Below are 22,785 nucleotides of genomic sequence, written 5' to 3'. Positions count from 1 at the left end.
CCACCCTCTCCCTCCTACCCCCCCTCTCCTATCCCCCCTCTTTCTCTCTTCCTCCCTGTCTTACTACCTACCCCCCTTCCTCTCCTCCCCCCCCCCCTCTCCTCGCCCCCCCCAACCAGACCCCCCCCCCCCGTCCTCAACCCACTCTCCTCCCCCCTCTCCTCCCCTTGTCCTAACCCCCTCTCTTTCCTCATCCCGTCCCCCTCTCCTCTGCTCTCTTTCCCTCTTTTTCGCCCTCCTCCCCTCCATACCTACCCCACGTCCTTCCCTAAACCCCCCCCCTCCAAACACCCATACCCATTCCCTACCCCACCTCTCCCCTCAACTCTCCCCCTCCCCTCACCTCTCCCCCCCCTCTCTCTCACCGTGCTCTCCCTCCTCCACTCCACCCCACCTTTCCCCTCTCACCCACCCTCCACTTCTCATCGCACCCCCTCTACTCTTGCCTCTCGCTCTGTATCTCTGCCCATTCTCTCTCTGCCCTCAACTCTACCCCCCTCCCACCCTCTCTAGATGTGACTGCAAGTTGGGGGCTATTCGTCGTAGATAGGGTGGTTATGGGGTATAAAAGGAGCAACTTAATAATATTAATATAATATCAAGGGCGGGTAATTAGCGATGAGTGCGGGGGGGGGGGGGTAGTTGTGACTGTGTGGTGACGCTGCATCAGATTGACATCAGTGTTTAGGAAGGAACTGCAGATGATGGTTTAAACTAAAGATAGACACAAAAAGCTGAAGTAACTCAGCTGGTCAGGCAGCCTCTCTGGAAAAAGGAATGTGACGTTTCGCGTTCTGTCTGAAGAAGGGTCTTGACCCGAAACGTCACCTACTTCTTTCCTCCAGAGATGCTGTCTGGTGCGCTGAGTTCCTCTATCTTCAAACATTGCTTTACGAGGTAGACGTCCAGCAGTGTTGCTGCTACTCGGCTGCTTTGTACAAACAGACCTTTCCTCGTGCAAACACCATCCACAGTACGGGTCCTGTGCCAACAAACAATCTTCACACGAACTGTACTGGCTACAGTTTGCCACCTTCAGCCGTCTCACCTGCAGAGCCAAGGGAAAATAAATGTTTTAGGAATCTCCTAACACACACAAGTTCAGATGTACATAAGTGATAGGAGCAGAATTAGGCCATTTGGCCCATCAAGTCTGCTCCGCCAGTCAATCATGGCTGCTCTATCTTTCCCTTTCGGGATGATTCCCCATGGGAGATTCCTTTTTGCACCATGTGTGTGTGGGGTGTGAGTGTATATATATATATGAATGTGTGTGTGATGTGTGTATGTATGTGTGTGCACATATATGAATGTATGTATATGTGCATGTATATTGTGTGCAAGTGTATATGTGTGCATGTGTGTGTATATGCAATTTTTTGTTTGTGTGTGTGTGTGTATGTGTATTTGTGTATGTGTGTGTGTGTGCGCGCGTGTCTGTTCATTGGTTCAATGGTCCTTTATTGTCACGTGGACCATTTAGGGTACAGTGACATTTGATTTGGCATACAGTCATTATAGAAAAAAAGCAACAAGACACACAACTACATAAAAGTCAACATAAACATTCCCACACGGACATTGACTCTTATAAATCCTCTGTTTTGGACTTTATCAACTCCACCATCAACAGTGTCACCTCCCTCAAACGGATTATCACATTCCTGAATCAGAAGCCATGGATGAACAGCGAGGTCAGGCTACTGCTGAAAGCACGGGACACCGCTTTCAGGTCACGCGATGCTCGAGCCTACAGTTCATCCAGGTCTAACCTGAAGAGGGGCATCAAGAAGGCCAAGCATAGCTACAAGCTAAGGATTGAGGAGCACTTCAATAACAACTCCGACCTCCGAAGCATGTGGCAAGGCATCCAGGCCATCACGGACTATAGATCTACCAACACCACCCCCACATCCAGCGACGCCTCCTTCCTTGAGGAGCTTAACCACTTTTATGGCTGCTTTGACAGGGACAATCAAGAGATGGCCATCAAGGCTGTGCTCCCTGCTGATCACCAGCTCCTCACACTCACCCCCTACGACGTGTTTGTGGCACTGAGCAGGATTTTACTTCGGAGTCACGTGAGGGACTCCATGAAGAAGCCCGCCCACAGCGCCAGCGTGTCCACATCCACGAATAAAAATAAATTACCACCGATAACCATGGAGGTAGGTGAATCTGCGGCTCCAAAAGTTGTAGGGAGCACGGAAGTTGGAGGGGCATTGCAACTTCATTTGGAAGCATGGTGCAATATAACTATGGACAGATATATCCTTAGCAGTATTAAGGGATATCTGATAGAGTTCTTACACAAACATAACCCTCCAGTACAACATACACCGGACAGAAAATATATACTTACTAAATTAGAACAAGCAAAAGCTCACATAGGATAAAAGATTATTCAATTAAGGGGTAATTGAACAAACCAAACCTGAAAAACAGGAGTTATGTCTCTAACATATTTATTAGGAATAAGATAGATGGGGGTTGTCGTGTTATTATAGATTTGTCAACACTTAACAAATTTGTGCAATATGTTCATTTTAAAATGGATACGTTTAGCACTGCTATAGACTTAGTGTATAAAGGCTATTTTATGGCAAGTATTGGTCTTAAGGATGCTTACTATACAATACCCATTAGAAATAGACACAGGAGGTTTTGAAATTTAATTGGATAAAACCAGCTTTGGCATTATTGCGACGACAAAATCATAGAGTAATGGCATATTTGGATGATATTCTTATAGGGGGGAAAACTTATGAATTGGCATGTCAGGCAGTGGTGGCCACTAAGCAATTGTTTGAACACCTGGGGTTCATTATCCATCCAATTAAGTCTAAATTAACACCATCAACTAATATGGATTACCTGGGGTTCACCATTAACTCAATTGATATGTTAGTGACTTTACCACTAGGGAAAGCCACAGAAATACAAAAGGATTGCACAGAGCTTATTAATACCGTTAAACCATCCATTAGACGGGTAGCCAGAATGATTGGAAAAATTGTAGCTACATTTCCTGCCATACAATTGGGACCATTACATTACCAAAATTTACAGAGAGACAAAATAAGAGCACTCAAAATTAACAGAGGCCATTTTGATAGGCCAATGGAGTTAACAATTGAAGCTATAAAAGAATTACAATGGTGGAACACAATGTGAAGTATGGCTCCAACCCAATAGTTATTGACAACCCGTTGGTGGTATTACATACAGATGCCAGTGCAATTGGTTGGGGTGCGACGGATACCATCTCGAGCTGTGGAGGGAGATGGAATATTCAAGAAGCTAACCTACTAAATACTAAGGGTATAAATTATTTAGAAATGTTAAGGGCATTTCATGGGCTTAAGTCTTTTTGCTCAGGTATGAATCAGCAGCAGGTTAGATTGCAGATAGACAATACCACGGTGGTGGCATATATATAAATCATATGGGTGGAAATATATCAATATCTTGTGATAAATTGGCAAATTTAATTTGGCAATGGTGTATCCAAAGGAATATTTGGTTATCGGCTACGTATCTACCAGGGATACTAAATTCAGTGGCGGACGCCAGGTCACGAAAATTTAATGAAAATACAGAATGGATGTTGAATAGAAAGGTCTTTGGGGAAATCACAGGAAAGTACTAAGACCGGATATTGATCGCTTCTCGGCCTTTTGGCTAAGATCAAGTGTAGTATCTGTTCTTATCAGTTTAATATCTGATACGTCCCTTATCTAGGGACCATATATTAAAAAACAATCGGGTACTAAGGAAAATTCAACAGGATTCGGCATCTGGGATTCTCATAGTACCTGATTGGCCTACACAACTATGGTTCTCGGTGATACAGGATATGGTTTTAGAACCATGTATGCACTTTAAACATAGTCCTAAGTTGCTGGTGCATCCGGTAACTCACGATAGCCATCCATGTTATAAAAATATTGCTTTGTTGGCTTGTAGACTTTGAAGGAACCTCTACGAGACATGGGGCTATCCAGTAGAACTGTGGATATGATCACAGCAGCGCAAAGAAGGTCAACACATAAGCAATATTTAAGTCACATTAGGAAATGGATTAATTACTGCCATTATAATCATCTGGATCACAGAGATAGAATGTGCCGGCAGTGCTAGAGTTCCTCACCGGTCTGCACTACGAAGGACTTAGTTATAGCACTGTTAATAGTGCCAGAAGTGCTTTATCAACCTGTTGTGGCAAGGAACAGACAGTCTTTCAGTGGGGTCTCATCCGCTGGTAATTAAACTGTTAAGAGGAATTTTTAACACCAGACCACCAAAACCAAGATATACCCAGATTTGGGATGCAAGTGTGGTCCTCAACATGCTAAGAAGTTGGTCGCCGGCCACAGCATTGACTCTGGACACGTTAACTAGAAATATGGTTATGCTGATGGCATTGGTCACAGCACAGAGGGTCCAGTCACTGCAAAAGTTGAGACTGGATAGCTTCGCTATGGCGGCAGGACGTTTGGTCTTTGTAATACAGGATTTAATTAAACAAAATAGACCAGGATCAGCAGGACAGGTCATTGAATTTCTGGCTTACCCGGAGGACGAACGTCTCTGTATTATGAAACATATTTTGTGGTATATTGAACGGACTAAGGCCATTAGAGGCAAAGATATGGGGCTGTTAATCAGCTATAGGAAACCATACCACAGGGTGTCTACTCAGACTATTTCACGGTGGATTATATATGGGTTAAGGAAGGCAGGAGTGGACACCAATATATATATTTAAATCTCACTCCACCAGGGCGGCAGCTACATTAGCAGCGAAACGCCTTGAGGTCTCCATGGACCAAATCCTCAGGACTGCAGGATGGTCGTCGGAGAGGACATTTCAAAAATTCTATAATAAACCACTTAGTGGTATAGAAACGTTTTCGGGGAAACTTTTAAGTTCCGTATTATAATTTATCCCTGATGAACAAGGGTTTATGATTTGAATTATAAATATTATTTATTGTTACGTTAAACAATTGGTATCAATGTTTTTCTGGTTTTAAAAATCATTAACAATTTCTCCCAAACTACCAAGGCAGTTGTGAAGCATGGATTCGGTTTTCCAGGGCATGAGGTCACAGAGCTTTGAAATCTTCATGGAGTCCCTCACGTGACTCCGAAGTAAAATAGTAAGATTAAACGAGAACTTACCAGTTTGAAGTTTGATCTGTATTTTATGAGGAGGAACGTTGAGGGAATACATGCCCTCCGCTCCCACCCTCGTACGGTCAAATCTTAAGCTGGTATCTCTTTAATAATCTTGCTATTTTAGGTCAATATTGGGTATCTGTGACCTCACACCGCTGCTTTGAAGGATGACACGCTGGCGCTGTGGGCGGGCTTCTTCATGTATTCCCTCAACGTTCCTCCTCATAAAATACAGATCAAACTTCAAACTGGTAAGTTCTCGTTTAATCTTACTATTAATGCACGTAAGGCTGCTGGCCCTGACGGCATCCCCGGGCGCGTCCTCAGGGCCTGTGCTGCGCAGCTGACAGACGTCTGGACTGTCATCTTCAACCTGTCACTTGCCCAAGCAGTTGTCCCCACGTGCCTTAAAACCACCTCCATTGTGCCGGTGCCAAAACACTCCACTGCGGTGAACCTCAACGACTTCCGCCCAGTTGCACTTACTCCCATCATCACCAAGTGCTTCGAGAGGCTGGTCCTGGCACACCTCAAAGGCTGCCTACCTCCCACACTGGACCCCTATCAGTTTGCCTACCACAAGAACAGGAGTATGGAGGATACCATCTCAACGGCACTTCACTCCGCCCTCTCCCACCTCGACAACAGAGACACTTACGTAAGAATGCTGTTCATCGATTACAGCTCAGCATTCAACACCATTATACCCTCTAAACTGATCACCAAACTCAGCGACCTGGGCATCGACCCCTCCCTCTGCAACTGGATACTGGACTTTCTAACCCAGTCTGTTAGGTTCGACAACCACACCTCTTCAACCCCCACCCTGAACACCGGCGTTCCACAGGGCTGTCTGCTGAGCCCCCTCCACTACTCTTCACCTTAGACTGCACACCTGTATATGGTACTAACACCATCATCAAGTATGCAGTTGATACAAGGGTGATTGGCCTCATCAGCGACAGCGATGAGTCGGCCTATAGGGAGAAGGTCCAGCTCCTAGCCGCATGGTGCGCTGACAACAACCTGGCCCATAACTCCAAGAATGCCAAGGAGCTCATTGTGGACTTCAGAAGGTCTAGGGGCAGCACGCACACCCCCATCCATATTAACAGGACGGAGGTGGAACGTGTTTCCAGCTTCAGGTTTCTGGGGGTCAACATCTCTGATGACCTCTCTTGGACCCACGACACCTCAACATTGATCAAGAAGGCTCACCAGCGTCTCTTCTTCCTGAGAAGGTCCATCTGTCTCCTCAGATTCTGGTGAACTTCTACCGCTGCACCATCGAGAGCATCCTTACCAACTGTATCACAGTACGGTATGGCAACTACTCTGTCTCCGACCAGAAAGCACTGCAGAGGGTGGTGAAAATTGCCCAACGCATCACCGGTTCCTCACTCCCCTCCATTGAGTCTGTCCAAAGCAAGCAATGTCTGCGAAGGGCGCGCAGCATCGTCAAGGACTGCTCTCACCCCAGCCACAGACTGTTTACCCTCCTCGCATCCGGGAGGCGCTACAGGTCTCTGCGTTGCTGGACCAGCAGGTTCAGGAACAGCTTCTTCCCTGCGGCTGTTATACTACTTAACTCTGCACCTTGGTGATTGCCAGTGTCCCCCCCCCCCCCCCCCGGACACTCCTTCCCCAGAAAAATTGCACTACTACTACTACTGTACATATATTCTTTTACTGCTCATTATTCTATGTTTGCTGTTCTGGGTGAGATGCTAACTGCATTTCGTTGTCTGTACTGTACACTGCACAATGACAATAAAGATTGAATCTGAATCTGAATTTCTCCCCCACACTGTGATGGAAGCAATAAAGTCTTATCTTCTTTCCTCCTTATTCTCCCGTAGTCCAGGGAGTTGAACCATCCGCACTCGGGGGATCAAAGCTCCTGCAGCCGGCAGTCGAAGCCCTCGCATCGGGGCGATCTAAGCTCCTGCGGTCAGGGTGGTCGAAGCTCCTGCGACTTGGAGCTCCCAAAGTCAGGCCCTAACCAAGGGACGCAAGCTCTCCGATGTCCGCAGGCTCCCATAGTTGGAGCTCCCAAAGTCGATCCCCAGCAAGAGGCCGCCAGCTCCTCGATGTTAAGCCGCAGGGTGGACGGGGATACGGTACGGAAAAAGTGGCATCTCCGTCGAGCAAAGAAATTAAAAAAAGATTCCCCCAACTCACCCCCCCATCACCCACATAACCAAAGCTAAAGATACACTAAAAGATACATTTAACAACATACTAAAAACAACAAAGAAAGAAAGGATGAGACACGGTTGGTGAGGCTGCCATTGTACGGCGCCATGTATATGTGTGTGTGCGCGCGTGCATGCGTAATGAATGCTCACAATTAAGAATAAAGAGACAACAGTTTTCACCCAAACCTTAAAACTAATGAGCAGGGTACATGATAACACACGCTAATAATGTTTGCAGATGTGAGCTAAAACTAAACTGCTGCCTGTACTCAGGGCCGGCCTTAGGAGGTGCGGGGCCCAATTGGGAAAATTTGTTGTTGAAATATAAATAAATAATTATCAATGAGTCACATGTTGTGAGTAACATGACAATTCGGGGGAGAATTCCTTTCACAGCGTGTGGGGAGTCTAGCCAGGGTTAAAGTTGCGAGGAGGGAATGAGCGTTGAGAAAAAGGGGGTCGGGTCGGGTTCATGCCACTAACACTCACTCACCGCTGCGGACGCCACCGCATTGTGGCCGCTTCCCATCAGCTGCTAGCAATGAGGGATAGACTTGGCTATACCTCAGTACAGCAACATTGTTCTTGATGTTGCTGTACTGAGGGATAACGAAGTCTATCCTTCTTGGCTAACAACCTAACCTTCAGCCTCCAAGATGCAGGTACATTTTCCAGCAATGTTACAAAATTTTGAGATTCTAAAAATCAAGTTTGCAATTTTATCTAACTCGGAAATTGAAGATAGACAAAAGTTGGAGTAGCTCAGCAGGACAGGCAGCGCAAGGACTCTGGAGAGAAGACCCTTCTTCAGACTGAACTGAACTCTCGTCGATGAGAGTACTTGTGATTATCTGCAGAAGGGTCTCGACCAGAAATGCAACCCTCTCCCCAGAGCCCCTGCCCACCCCACTGAGCCACCACAGATAGGGAGTTGAAGGTAGACACAGGGGGGTCCACCTTCAACTTCAGAGCCAAACAAAAAACACAGAGTGCTGGAGAAACTCAGGGAACATATCATTTATCAGGAGCCGCCACGGACCAGGACTCTCTCTCTCTTCTCTCTCTCCCCTCCCCCCCCCCCAACAGAAAGGAACAGCAGATGCAGCCATCATCGCAAAACGTCAAAGACAGAACTGTAATGCTGGAAAATCGAAGGTAGACAAAAATGCTGGAGAAACTCAGCGGGTGTAAGGCAGCATCTATGGAGCGAAGGAAATAGCTGGGTCTGAAGAAGGGTTTCGACGCGAAACGTTACATATTTCCTTCGCTACATAGATGCTATGTTTCTCCAGTATTTCTGTATACCGCCAAACGTCAATGATTCCGGGAATGCCGAGAGAGCAAGAGAGAGAGGTGGGGAACGGGAGAGAGAGAGAGAGAGAGCGCACGGGAGAGAGAGGGAGGGAGAGAGCGAAACAGAGAGACACAACGTGGGTCGGTAGGTAAATTGAATGACTAACCTGCTGCAGACCAAAAAGAAGTTCTCACTCATGATCAAAGATCCTATAGCGGAGCTATAAGATCTTTGCTCATGATGGTGAGTTTTAAGAAATTCAATGTGTCATTAATGCATCAATCTACATTCCTCAGTAAAATGTCCCATCAGGCAAAAGGGATAGAAGTGTGAAAACGCACACTACCAGATTCAGGGACAGTCTTTCCAGCTGTTATCAGGCATCTGAATCATCCTACCACAACCAGAGAGCAGTGAAGAAGGGTTTTGGCCCGAAACATTGCCTATTTCCTTCGCTCTGTAGATGCTGCTGCACCTGCTGAGTTTCTCCAGCACTTTTGTCTACCTTCCAGCATCTGCAATTCCTTCTTAAACAGCAGTGCTGAACTACTATCTACCTCTTTGATGTCTCTTGGACTATCCTTGACCGGACTTTGCTGGCTTTATCTTGTGAAGCTGCTCTAGATGGAAGGTAGTGACGAGCCTGTGATGTACTGGGCTGCGTTCACCACACTCTGCAGGATCAGGCAGTCAAGAGCAGAGCAGTTGCCACACCAGACGGAGATGCACCCTACCAGAATACATTCTGTAGCACATCTGTTGAAGTAGACAATAGTCAATAGGTGCAGGAGTACGCCATTTGGCCCTTCGAGCCAGCACCGCCATTCAATGTGATCATGGCTGATCATCCACAATCAGTACCTCGTTCTTGCCTTCTCTCCATGATCTTTAAGAGCTCTATCGAACCCTCTTGAAAGCATCCAGAGAACCGGCCTCCACTGCCCTCTGAGGCAGAGAATTCCACAGATTCACAACTTTGTGCGAAAAAGTATTTCCTCATCTCCGGCTTACCCCTTATTCTTAAACTGTGGCCCCTGGTTCTGGCCTCCCCCAACATCGGAAACATGTTTCATGCCTCCAGCATGTCCAAACCCTGAATAATCTTATATGTTTCAATAAGATCCCCTCTCATCCTAAATTCCAGAGTATACAAGCCCAGCTGCTCCATTCGATCAACATATGACAGTCCCGCCATCCCAGGAATCAACCTTGTGAACCCATGCTGCACTCCCTCAATAGCAAGAATGTCCTTCCTCAAATTTGGAGACCAAAACTGGGCACAATATTCCAGATGTGATCTCACTAGGGCCCTGTACAACTGCAGAAGGACCTCTTTGCTCCTATACTCAGCTCCTCTTGTTATGAAGGCCAACATGCCATTTGCTTTCTTCACTGCCTGCTGTACCTGCATGCTTACTTTCAGTGACTGATGAACAAGGACCCCCACATCCCGTTGTACTTCCCCTTTTCCCAACTTGACACCATTTAGATAATAATCTTCCTTCCTGTTTTTGCCACCAAAGTGGATAAACTCGCATTTATCCACATTAAACCACATCTGCCATGCATCTGCCCACTCACCAAACCTGTCCAAGTCAACCTGCATCCTCAAAGCATCCTCCTCACAGTTCACACTGCCACCCAGCTTTGTGTCATCTGCAAGTTTGCTAATGTTACTTTTAATCCCTTCATCTAAATCATTAATATATATTGTAAATAGTATTTGTTGAATCTTCTCAAATGCCTGTACGCTGATGTATTTTCTTGATAACCACACGGCGACACGGTTACGCAGCGGTTGAGTTGCTGCCTTACAGCACCAGAGACCTGGGTTCGATCCTGACTACGGGTGCTGTCTGTATGGAGTTTGTACGTTCTCCCCGTGACCAGCGTGGGTTTTCTCGGGGATCTCCGGTTTCCTCCCACACTCCAAAGCCGTACAGGTTTATAGGTTAATTGGCTTTGGTACAATTGTAAATTGTCCCTAGTGTGCATAGGATAGTGTTAGTGTGCGGGAATTACTGGTTGGTGCGGGCTCGGTGAGCCGAAGGGCCTTATTTTTTCTGCGCTGATTCTCTAAACTAAACTAAACATCATTATGAAGCGATGAGGTGACACGGTGGAGCCATCAGAGGCAGTCAAAATTAAAAACCTTTCAAAACAAATCTATCACCTGGAATAAGTGTTTTGTTCACTCATTAAAATAGTAAGATTAAACCAGAACTTACCAGTTTGAAGTTTGATCTGTATTTTATGAGGAGTTACGATGAGGGATTACGTGACGAGCCCGCCTCAGCACGCATGTGCGGCGTACTTCAAAGCAGCGGTGTGGAATCACAGATAGACACAAGTATTTGAAGTAACATAGTAAAGAAAAAAGAGACATCAATTTATCAGTTTGATCTATATAATGAGGGTGGGAGCGGAGGGCACGTAATCCCTCATCGTAACTCCTCATAAAATACAGATCAGACTTCAAACTGGTAAGTTCTCGTTTAATCTTACTATTTTACTTCGGAGTCACGTGAGTGACTACGTGAAGATTTCAAAGCTCTGTGATTTCAAACCGTGTAACAGCTATTACTACACCACTGCCGAAGTCTTTGAGGGAGGAAGTGTGTTATCGTAATCAACCAATGAATCTGTTTATAGAAAAACAATGGTATTTTTACAATAACAATGAAGAAATTAAAAATGCTCCCCTGGGCTAATTTAAATATTTGCAGACTGGAATCTTTCCTGCAAATAAAAACAGGTTTTTTCAACAGCTTATAATAAATTTTTTCTCTGAACGTTTTATCCCCACCATTCTGCTGTAGCCAGGATGTGGTTTATAGGCACGTCCATTCTTTTTGCCGTTGACGTGGAAGCTTGTCCTGTGGAATGAAACTTTGTACATGTTAGTTTTATCCCAGCAGCTTTAGTACCTGCTTGAGCCATCCCGACTTGTGCCCGACTCCGAGTGTTAATAATTCTGGGTCACTGGGGAATACCATCGAAGTTTCAACAACCATGTCATGGAGTATTGGGAAACCATGGCTGCGTAGGTCAGTCGGGTACTATCAAAATACCTGAAACAGAGTCCTTTTGTACTGTGCGTAGTCCCCAACTGATGAGGCAGAAGGGAAGAAATACATAGAAATAATTTCACCAATCCAGCGCGAACGCATTTGCTGCCCCAGGGTCTGGTTCCCAAGCGACATACATAGGACATCACCCAAACACCTGGTGATTTAGAGTTGATGCACATAATCGATATCTGGCGTGTCATATAGCTTGATAGTTTTATTGAAACTTTTTTATAAAAACATCTAATCGATGTTGTCATTAAATTTATGTGACCTGGTGTCTGTCACTGTATTTAGCTTACCTGGCAGGTAAGTTGCTGATAGTCAAATACATCTTTGGACACACCATTGCCAAATTGTGTTGACCAACTTGTCGCATGATACCGACTTTATGCCGCCCATATGGTTAATGTAGGCCACCACCGTAGTAGAGTCTATTTATAACCGTACATGCAAGTGCTTTAAATCCATAAAATTCACCCAAACATTTTTAGATAATTAATGCCCAGTATAAGTGGTAACCCCACCACTGTCTTTCTGATATTACTTCAGTGGGTAACTTCATGAGACGCTCAATGACAACCTATATGTCGTTTTTGATACTAAGGTCCGAATTATGTAGACAGAAATGCTACCATTTTCCCAATTACTCTGTTACTTGTCGAGTAGTTGGTAGTTTGTTGACTATTAATTTGTTGCATGTTTGTGCCAATTCAACTATGTTGTCTCTTGGCAACATTATAGTCACGTAGACTGAATTAATTATGAAGCCCAAGATAGTCCAAAAAAGAGCTCTATATGCTGGTAGGAACCAGACCCACCTACCTCCATGGTTATCGGCAGTTTTGTCTTTCCTGTTTTCTGAGTGCTTTGTTCTGACGACGTGCTGGCGATGTTGGGAGGAGGCGCATTTTCCAGGGGGTCCGCGGCGGGCCCCGATCTAAAAAAGATCTTTGGGGATAATGCGGCCCCAAGCGTTCACCAGTCCCATATTCTAGACGTCGACTGGTGGATGCCGTGGGGTGCTGCCGCTTGGGTATCGGAGGTCGTGGTTTGCTCGTCCCGGGGCCTGCCCTCATGAGGCCGAAGGTTTTTGATGCCTCTTCCATCTCCTTCAGCTTTTTGTTCAGATCTTTCCCAAACAGCAGTGAGTCAGCCTCCGCAGCTGGGGCTTTGCACAAGCCAGCAAATTTGGGATTGAGGGCAGGTCTTATATTTTCCCTCCGGAGATTGTTGAGTTCGAATTGTGTGGTACACATTAATGCCAGCACATCCTGCTGGCATGTATTCATCTCCGTTGTCTCCACAGAACGAGCAAAGGCTGTGATAGCTGACGTCAGGATCCTTAGGATCCCCTGTAGCTTGAGTTCTTGTGCCCGAATAGGGGCCCCCACATTTCCCCAGATTTGGTTGTTGAGGCTTTTTCCCTTATGGGCCTCACAGTTCTCTGGTGCTGTATGTTCGTCCAGCACCTCAGCGAGCACCTTTTCCAGTAGAGGTTTATTGGATAGGTGGTTAATACTGGCTGCCATTTTAGCTCCAGCGGTGCTCCAGCCTGTGGGGTTGCTACGAAGCGGTCCACCACACCCAACAGCTGTTCCTGTTCCTGCACACCATGCATACTCCCGAATTCGTCCGCCTGCCCCTGTTCCAGACCAGCCCTGCCCTGGTCACCAATGCTAGCCTCCTGGTGTGAGGGAGCAAAGGGCAGTGCACAAGACACTGTGGAGGAGGTACCTGTCCTTTGTCCCCGGGAGCGCTGCTGTTCCCGGTGGACCATCTCCTCCAGGAGCTGCTAAATGCAGCTCAGGCGGCTGTCTCTCTTCTGCTTTGGTGGAGACATGTCCCCCTCCGACGAATCGGAGACGACCGGCCGATTGGTCTTCCTGGCCGCTTTCCCAGTCCGCCGTGCAGGCTCTGGCGAGACTGGGCTTGGCTCGGTCTCGGGGATAGCGAACCGCTCTGAGAGCGACGCTGCCGCCGGTTGCTGCCCCGCTGGTAGAGTTGGAGCGGGGCAGTTTCTCTTTGAGAGTTTTCTGCGTTGTGACATGTTTTCTGAAAGCCTGCAAAACACAACTGCAACTCACCTCTGTTATCCAATGCCCAAGAGCCGCTCCTGCAGCTCAGGCGGCTGTCTCTCCCCCTCCTGGGTGGAGAGACGTCCCCGTCCGATGTCGGAACCACCGGCCGGTTCTTGCATGTACATCCAGCCCGCTGCTCAGGCGCTAGCGGGGCTGGGCTCGGTCGCGGTGTCAGGGTAGCGGACCGCCCGGTAAGCGGTCCTACCGCCTGTTGCTGTCCCCGCAATGAAGACGCTCCTCCGTGGTCGAGCGGGCAGGTGCTGGTGGCTGTCTTTCCACCTGGGGGTGGAAAAAACGTCCCGTCCTATGAGTCGGAACCACAGGCCCGACGCCTCTGCGGCGTTTTTCCCAGCCTGCTGCGCTGACGGCTGGGCTTGGCGCAGTGTCGGGAGCGGAGCGCTGGTTAGCGGTCCTACCGCGGTGATGCTGCCCCCGCGATGGAACGGTCTTCCGTGGAGTCGAGCGGGGGCAGGACTGCACCGTTGTTGCCCCCTGGATGAAGGTGTCTCAGACGCTCTCTCTCTCTCATGCACTCGGGCTGCTGTTAGAGTGCAGCGCACTCCACGCCAACACTGCGGTAGTGGGTCCGCCCCTTCATCGGCTCCGATGGTCGGAAGCCTCCGCCCGCCCGCCTGCCTGCCTTCACCTGGCCAGCTACTCGAGGGGCGAGCGAGGACTGAGGAGAACCTCCTGAGAGGAACGAGTGCAAGCGCCGTCTTCTCTCCGTTGTCGCCCCTGTGTGGAGTGGTACCGGCACCGGCACAGCTCCCAGTCCGTGGTCCGCCGTGTGTGCGGTCCTGGTGGCGTCTTTCCCCCCCCCCTTCCGCGAACGGAACACTCCTTCCCCGGATGCCGTACGGGAACAAGCAGACGCGAGGGGCTGTTAGAATAAAGGTAAGTACTTACCTAGCTTCGTTTTTCAGGTTGTAGCGGGAGCCCTGACTCCCGCCTCCGCTATTGCCTGCTGAAACGTAATGCCGCACATGCGTGCTGAGGCGGGCTCTTCACGTAGTCACTCACGTGACTCCGAAGTAAAATCCACATTGCACAAACCCCTGTCACACAGCATGTTCCTTCTCTTCCCTTTCTACCACCAAGTCTAGAACTACTGGTTTAGTTTGGTGTGGAGATACAGCGCTAAACAGGCCCTTCTGCCCACCAACTCCATGCCGACCAACGATCCCCACACACTAACACACTGCTCGATGGGACAATTTACAATTAAACCAAACCAATTAACCTACAAACCTGTACGTTTTTGGAGCAGTTTGTCAGTGGAAGCAAACCGGAGATCCTGGAGAAAACCCACACGGTCACGGTGAGAACGTACATACTCCATACAAACAGCACCTGTAGTCAGGATCGAACCTGGGTCTCTGGCGCTGTAAGGCAGCAACTCTACCGCTGTGCTTAGTTTAGTTATTATTTATCTGTATTGCTAGATTTTTTAGCTTCTACACTGCATTTAGTAACTTTCCTTATTCCTCAAGCCACGATTAACCACTCAGACGTTGATCCATGGGATTTACTTTGCCATCTACTTCATGTAATCCTTTCTATTCCTCCCCTTGTTTGTGCTGTTGGCCACATACCCCACCAACCTCTCCACCCTATATTTCCTCTGGATCTCACCAAATACATTGTGGTGAGTACAACAACGGCAAATTAATCTTCGTAAATGCACACAAAGCATATACCTGGCAATGATGTCATTGCAAGTTCCTCACGATACTTCTCAGTTTAAAAATACTCTAGACCGAAACCAGAATATGCTTTAGAAATACAGCTACATCCTCAATATAAAGCACACTTCCCAGTGACAAGGGGAAATGCCTCTGGATTTGGTGGCTTCTAAATTTCTCATTAAAACGGCAGAGCAAAATCTTGCAGGTTTGTCAGCCTGTAGCATGCACCATGGTGCAGATCTCTTCCGAGGTTTGCACTTCAGTGTTCTTCTTGTTGACCTTTGTTTCCACTAGTGGAGAGGTCATGGACTCAGAATTAAAGGTCAAAAGGAATAGGAGTAGAATTAGGCCATTTGACCCATCAAGTCCACTCTGCCATTCAATCATGGCTGATCTAACTCTCCCTTCTAACCTCATTCTCCTGGCTTCTCCCCATAACCTCTGACGCCTGTACTGATCAAGAAAGGACATCCATTTAAGAGGACGAGGAGGAATTTCTTTAGTCACAGGGTGGTGAATCTGTCGAATTCTTTGCCACTAGAAGGCTGTGGAGGCGACGGACATTTTTAAGGCTAAGTTACTCCAACATTTTGGGTCCATATTCGGTTTAAACCAGCATCTGCAGTTCCTTCCTACACATGAGTAGGTTATAGTCTGTTTAACCCGAGCTTACATTCTGGGATAGCATGATGGAAGAAAAGGCCAACATAGGATGTTAGGAGGGTTGATGAAGCCGAATTTTAGTTAAAAATATAAGAAGATATTAAATTGGTTTCTGGGCTAGCTTACAGCTTATATTTAGTGTCAAATTAGGCTTGCCTTAGGTTGCGGTGTGTGTGAGATAATAAATCCTATAACATTGTCTCCCAAGTGAGGAGGCAATAAAGGAAGAGAGAAATAACTAGTCACATCTTTGTAAACAAATGGCCTATGTTTATGAGGGACCAAGTGACAGAGAGGAAGCAGCGAAAAGAGCTAGGGTGATCTCTTTGGAGATAAAATGACCTAAAGCAAATGGCCAATGTTTTTAGTATATCTTGTACCATGTAAACAAAAGGCCTTTGATGTGATGCATTCTGTGGAAACCTTTTCCTGTACCTCTGACATGACTAATGTCTGTGGAATGTGCTAAGGGGACAAAAAAACCCTATTTAAGGCAATGTAATTCTGTTGTTCAGAGAAGAGGACTGAGGACAGTTGAGTGTCTACATTGGTCACTTAGCTGGAATTCTCGCTCCCTTCCATCGGCCGATGTTAAGTAAAGTTTCGAACTGGTCTACCAAACAGTTTGTGTGGTGTCTGTTTATTAAGAAGCGAACCTGGTTTAGTAGTTATAAAAGTAACTTTTTTATTGGCGTTTTTTTAGCAGGCCTCGCTGGGACCACGTCAACAGCTGACTGTGCAAGAGGTTGCGGAGGTTGCTGGGATTGGAAGGGAGATCACTGAGCTCTATCGGCCCCCTTGTACGACCGACTCCCTAGAAACTCCCGGGAACGTCTGTGATCCTTCATCAGAGGTTGATCCGGGTTCCCTGCCGAGGTTCTTAGAAACAGACTAAGGTAAGACCAGTTGGGCTTTCTAGGTTTTTTTTTTAAGAGGGGATTGTGTATGTATTTTTAAGGCAGCATTTTGCATGTATTTTTAAGAAGGGCTTGTGTATATTGTTACGAAGGACGTGAGTGGTTTCTCTTTTTCTCTCTTTCTGTCTATCTCTCTTTGTTTTTTGTTTTTTCTCTCTACTAAGGGCTCATCAGCCTCGTTGAGACATCCGTGTTTTGTCGGGTTGAGATACGGGAGGTGAGGTGTGCGTCTGGCTTATTGAGACATCCGGGGAGTTGTCGGATTGAGAAATAAGTGGCGTTGTATATTACAGAGTTAAAAAGTCAGCTAAATTGAGAAACTGGGGTCTCGAGTCGCGAGTCGGCCTGGTTGATAGATTTTGAACGATTCGGAATTTAAAAAGCGGTCTGCTTTCTTTTTTTTTTCTCTCTCTCTCTCTTTTTCTCTATCTATCTATGGGGAATGCTCTGGATAACAGTGAGGGGGGAACCCCCATCCAACATATGTGTTATTTGAATCCTAAGTATAAAAAGAAATTTAGAATGTTAAGTTACAAATTGACCCAACGGTTGGGGGATGAAGCCTGGCCTGTAGGGGGCACATGGAATGTCGAGACAATTAAAAAAGCAGATATGTTGATATGGGAAAGGAAGGCAGGAAAGAAATGGAGGAAGGGAATTAAAATGTGGAAAGCAGGGTTATAAGTAGATGTGTCCAAGTATTTAGTTGTCACAGCACAGTTAGCTTTGTTATAATAAATACTAGACCAAGTGGGACCCGTTAGGCCCCGTCCCCCAACGTGGCGGGGGGGGGGGGGGGGTCGTGGCGTCGACGTTCACTCCAGGGGGAGGAGGGGGCGACGGATGTGGGGAGGGGGCGATGAGAATTCCCACCCGATTGCCCTCCCCACTCTCAGCCTTGTGCCCAAACACCAGGATCATGGGACCAAAATGCAACTAGAACTTGATGAGCAGCCCCTTCAGATATTGGTAGAGGGGCAGCAACCACGTTACCATTGGCAATGTCCCATTGTGATGTAATTGTAGCAGTCGGCAACCAGCCTGAGAACCCATTGTGATTGGTGGTGCTGTCCGTGAGAAGATGGTTTTGGCTGTTTTTTAAATTAAAAAAATTAATAACTTTGGAAATATAGGTGGAAATGCGACGGGAAGATGTTTATCGCCACCGCAGGAAAAATGTGAGTAGGAAGTGTGAAAATGAGAAGGCTGTAGTCTAGCGTTTGGAAGAAGATAGGAATTAACCATTGACACAGAGACACATCGTGGGCACAAACCGAAGACTTTTAGTTATATAGATATTGGGGGTTGTAAATGGCTGCGGGTAATAAAACCAACACACTGCTGAAAAGCAGGCTTCCTTATCTATTGAGGAGGGATGGTTGTTCGCAGTTCTGCTTATGTTCTTATCCGTTGCAACCCTGAGATTACAGCTGCTCCTTGTCACTGTGTTTGGCGGGCAAGTCCCCAGAGGTTAACAAATGGTCTTTTTCAATAAGTGGACCCCATCTATTCTCCCTACATGGATATTGACATCTATAGTATTTGTAGATATATTGGAGGAAAATGTTCAAGGTAACATGAAGTGTAGGATTAAAGATAGCTCTGTGAAAAGACAAAGATGGAAGGTTACAGAGACATCGATCTATGATGACATATTTCAAATCTGTAAGAAAACATTGTGTCATGAGAATATAAAATGCTGTAGGTATTGTGAATCTTTGAAACACTTTGGGATATCTGAGAGTGTTTTACAGTACGCATTGTTAAGGCCTTCAATAAATCGACTTGTTTGATAGACTCACCACTGATCTACACGCTGTTTTATTTTGTGTCTGTGCCTATCCAGATACAGGGCATGGGTAGAGCACAAAATAGCACAAGTCCCCCTACAACCTTATACTTCAGGATCAGCAATGGCAGCCTTTCCTGGTAATTCTTGGATGTCTTGAGACTATGTTGGTGGGTCTTTCTCGTGAAACTGCTGCCACTGGTTTTCCAATGTGCTTCAGGAAAGGAATCCTCCCATCCTTACTCAGCGTAAAAATGACTGCAGACCGACTGAAATGTTTGGTCATTTACTGCTCTTTAAAATGGACCAGAATCAGTTTGGTTCAAAGGTGTAAGTCTTGGCTGAAGCTGGTAGTAATGTGTACATGCTGTGAATAAGTGGGGAGAACCCCCCATGGTGGAAGAATTCCCACGTTACTGCTGGTCAAGGAATCTCAGGACCTTCATCTATCTATAAAAGTAATGACACCAGGAAACACAGAGCACAGTCACTGGGCGGCACGGTGGCACAGTAGTAGAATTGTTGCCTTACAGCGTCAGAGATTCGTGTTTGATCCTGACTATGGGTGCTGTCTGTACGGAGTTTGTACATTCTCCCCATGACCATGTATGTTTTCTCCGGGTGCTCCAGTTTCCTCCCACACTCCAAAGATGTACAGGTTTTGTAGGTTAATTGTCTTGGTATAATTATAAATTGTCCCTCTTGTGTGTAGGATAGTGCTAACGTGCAGGGATCACTGGTCGGTGCCGTTTCGGTAAATAATGCTAGTGTATGGGTTGATCGCTGGTTGGTGCGGACTCGGTGGGCCGAATCGCCTGTTTCTGGCTGTATCTCTAGTCTAAAGTATCTAAGAAATTTGTATTTCCCTTTGTAATTAACTCTTCTTGTATCACTTTGACTGATTTCAGAACCATGAAGTAAAATTCCATCACCCCAGATTTATTTATTTTGGAGCCAATTGCTTTGAGAGTTTCAACATGTGAAATTGTAATCTGATGACTTTGGACTTTAAAGTAAAGCCTGGCTGTATCTCTAAAGTCTAAAGTATTTAGAGATACAGCCAGGCTTTACTTTAAAGTCCAAATTCTTTAAATGTCCTGCAAAATCGTTGAGCCCATCACTCATGTTCATACGTTACAGCAGCAGAATGAGGCCATTCAGCCCATCAAGTCTACACCACCATTCAATCATGGCTGATATATCTTTCCCTCTCAACCCCATTCTCCAGCCTTCTCCCCATAAACCCTGACACCCGTACTAATCAAGAATCTATCCATCTCCGCCTTAAAAATATCCAATGACATGGACTCAACAGCTTTCTGCGGCAATGAATTCCACGGATTCATCACCCTCTGACTAAAGGAATTCCTCCTCGTCTCCTATAGCAAGCAGTAGATCCAAGGACCACCCAGTAACCACCTTCTCAGGCCAACTGCAGATAGTTACAAGCATCAGCTTTACTATAATGTCACATGCCAGGAATGAAAGGCATTAATTACATGATAGAACTGTGAACAAAAATCAGCTTACCATCCTCTCAGTTAACAGGTAGAAGTAATGTGGATCTATTTTATCAAACATTATGCTGTTCTTAATTGGAGATTCATCTTGTAGTTCAATCAGAATACTCGGCCGAAGTACTTTCATGTTTTCATCCAGAACCAGCTGCAATAAAAGTCATGCAGTTAATAATCTAACAAATAGTATGATAGAGACATTGTTTCCCCAGTCTGAGGTAGAATCTGTCCTTAACTATCAGCTAAAACTGCTACTCCCCATACGAGTGGCACGGTGGCACAGCGGTAGAGTTGCTGCCCTGAAAGCTCCAGAGACCCAGGTTCGATCCTGACTCTGGGCGCTGTCTATATGGAGTTTGCACATTCTCCCTGTGACCGCGTGGGCTTTCTCCGGGTGCTTTGGCTTCCTCCCATATCCCAAAAGATTAAATGGGCTCTGTAAATTGTCCCTAAAGTGTAGGATAAAATTAGCGTACAGGGCGACTGCTAGGGCCTGTTTCCACGCTGTATCTCATATATTTATTTAAATAAATATCAATTTTCCTCATTGTTTGTAAGAACTTGCCGTACTCAGATTGACCACTGCATTTCCCAACCTTACAGTAACAATTGATTCCACGTCTAAAGTATTGGACAGTCTATGGCAGTGCTGAAAAGCAAGTCACTAAAAGCAGACTGCAGGAGAAACACTGCAGGTTAAGCAGCATCACTATAGGCAAAGGAATAGTCAACATGGACTTTGTGTTCAGGACTTGTTATTCTTTATCTGTTTTACAGAAAGTAAAATTATGCATAAAAGTGCAACATGAACCAAGGACACTCTGTGAGGATCATTGTAAAATAGTAAGATTAAACGAGAACTTACCAGTTTGAAGTTTGATCTTTATTTTATGAGGAGGAACGTTGAGGGAATACGTGAAGAACCCCGCTTACGACGCATGCGTGATATCCTTCAAAGCAGCGGTGTGAGGTCACAGATACACTATAATGACCTAAAATAGTAAGATTATTAAAGAGATACCAGTTTAAGATATGACCATTCGAGGGTGGGAGCGGAGGGCACGTATTCCCTCAACGTTCCTCCTCATAAAATAAAGATCAAACTTCAAACTGGTAAGTTCTCGTTTAATCTTACTATTTTACTTCGGAGTCACGTGAGTGACTACGTGAAGATTTCAAAGCTCTGTGACCTCATGCTGTGGAATGAGTCCATGCTTCACAACTGCCTTGGTAGTTTGGGAGAAATTGTTAATGATATTCAAAAAACATTCATACCAATTATTTAACGTAAATGATAAATAATATTTTATTAATTCAAATCGTAACCCTTGTATTCTTCAGGGATAAATTATCATACAGAACTTAAAATTTTTCCCGAAAACGTTCCCATACTGCTAACTGGTTTGTTATAAAATTTTTGAAACGTTTTCTCCGACGACCATCCTGCAATCCTGAGGATTTGGTCCATGGATACATCAAGGCGTTTTGCTGCGGATGTAGCTGCAGCCCTGGTGGAGTAAGATTTAAATATGTTAGTGTCCACTCCCGCCTATCTTAACCCATATTTCAGCCACCGCGAAATGGTCTGAGTTGATACTCTATGGTATGGTTTCTTATAGCTGATTAACAGAGCCATTTCCTTGCCTCTGATAGCCTTTGTCCGTTCAATATATAACAAAATGTGCTTCACTATACAGAGGCGTTCGTCCTCCGGGTAGGCCACAAATTCTATGACCTGCCCCGCTGATCCTGGTCTATTTTGTTTAATAAGGTCCTGGATCACAAAAACCAAACTTCCTGCCGCCATAGTCAAGCCATCCAGTCTTAATTTTTGCAATGACTGGACCCTTTGCGCTGTGACCAGCGCCATCAGCATTACCATTTTTCTAGTTAGTTTGTCCAGAGTTAATGCTGTAGCCGGCGACCAATTCCTTAGCAAGGTCAGGACCACACTTACATCCCAGATTTGGTTGTATCTTGTTTTGGGTAGCTTGGTGTTAAAGATGCCTCTTAAAAGTTTAACTACCAGCGGATGTGATCCCACTGACTGTCTTTCTGTTCCTTGCCACAAATAACTTGACAATGCACTCCTGGCACTATTCACAGTGCTGTAACTAAGTCCTTCATAGTGCAGACTGGTGAGAAACTCTACCACTGCCGGAACATCCTTATTTCTGTGGTCCAGATGGTTATTATGGCAGTAATTAGTCCATTTCCTAATATGACTTAAATACTGTTTTTGTGTAGACCTTCTTAGTGCTGCTGTGATCATGTCCACAGTTCTATTTGATAGCCCCATGTCCCGTAGCGGGTCTTTCAGAATCTACAAGCCAATAAATCAATATTTTTACGACATGGATGGCTATCCTGAGTTACTGGATGCATCAGCAAC

The 22,785-nt window shown here is 45.9% G+C and overlaps 1 protein-coding gene and 1 non-coding gene across 2 annotated transcripts in view; one reads left to right on the top strand and one right to left on the bottom strand.

Annotated features, from left to right (window-relative positions):
- Nucleotides 1-695: 695 nt before the first annotated feature.
- LOC129694999 (plexin-B3-like) overlaps nt 696-22,785 on the bottom strand; it is a 58,421-nt gene continuing 36,331 nt past the window's right edge. Inside the window, exons 3-4 of the mRNA XM_055631759.1 lie at nt 20,407-20,541; nt 696-1,048 (exon numbers count right to left, since the gene is read on the bottom strand). Coding sequence (XP_055487734.1) covers nt 710-1,048; nt 20,407-20,541 — 474 coding nt within the window. The 3' untranslated portion in view covers nt 696-709. The remainder of the gene's footprint in view (nt 1,049-20,406; nt 20,542-22,785) is intronic.
- LOC129695000 (U2 spliceosomal RNA) lies at nt 3,662-3,856 on the top strand. The gene has a single exon (XR_008723093.1). It is a non-coding gene; the product is annotated as a U2 spliceosomal RNA (small nuclear RNA).

The sequence above is a fragment of the Leucoraja erinacea genome, unplaced genomic scaffold, assembly GCF_028641065.1.
Source record: "Leucoraja erinacea ecotype New England unplaced genomic scaffold, Leri_hhj_1 Leri_899S, whole genome shotgun sequence".
Lineage (NCBI taxonomy): Eukaryota > Metazoa > Chordata > Chondrichthyes > Rajiformes > Rajidae > Leucoraja > Leucoraja erinaceus.
Note: the sequence above shows the minus strand (reverse complement) of the source record. Positions and strands in the feature narration are given on the sequence as shown.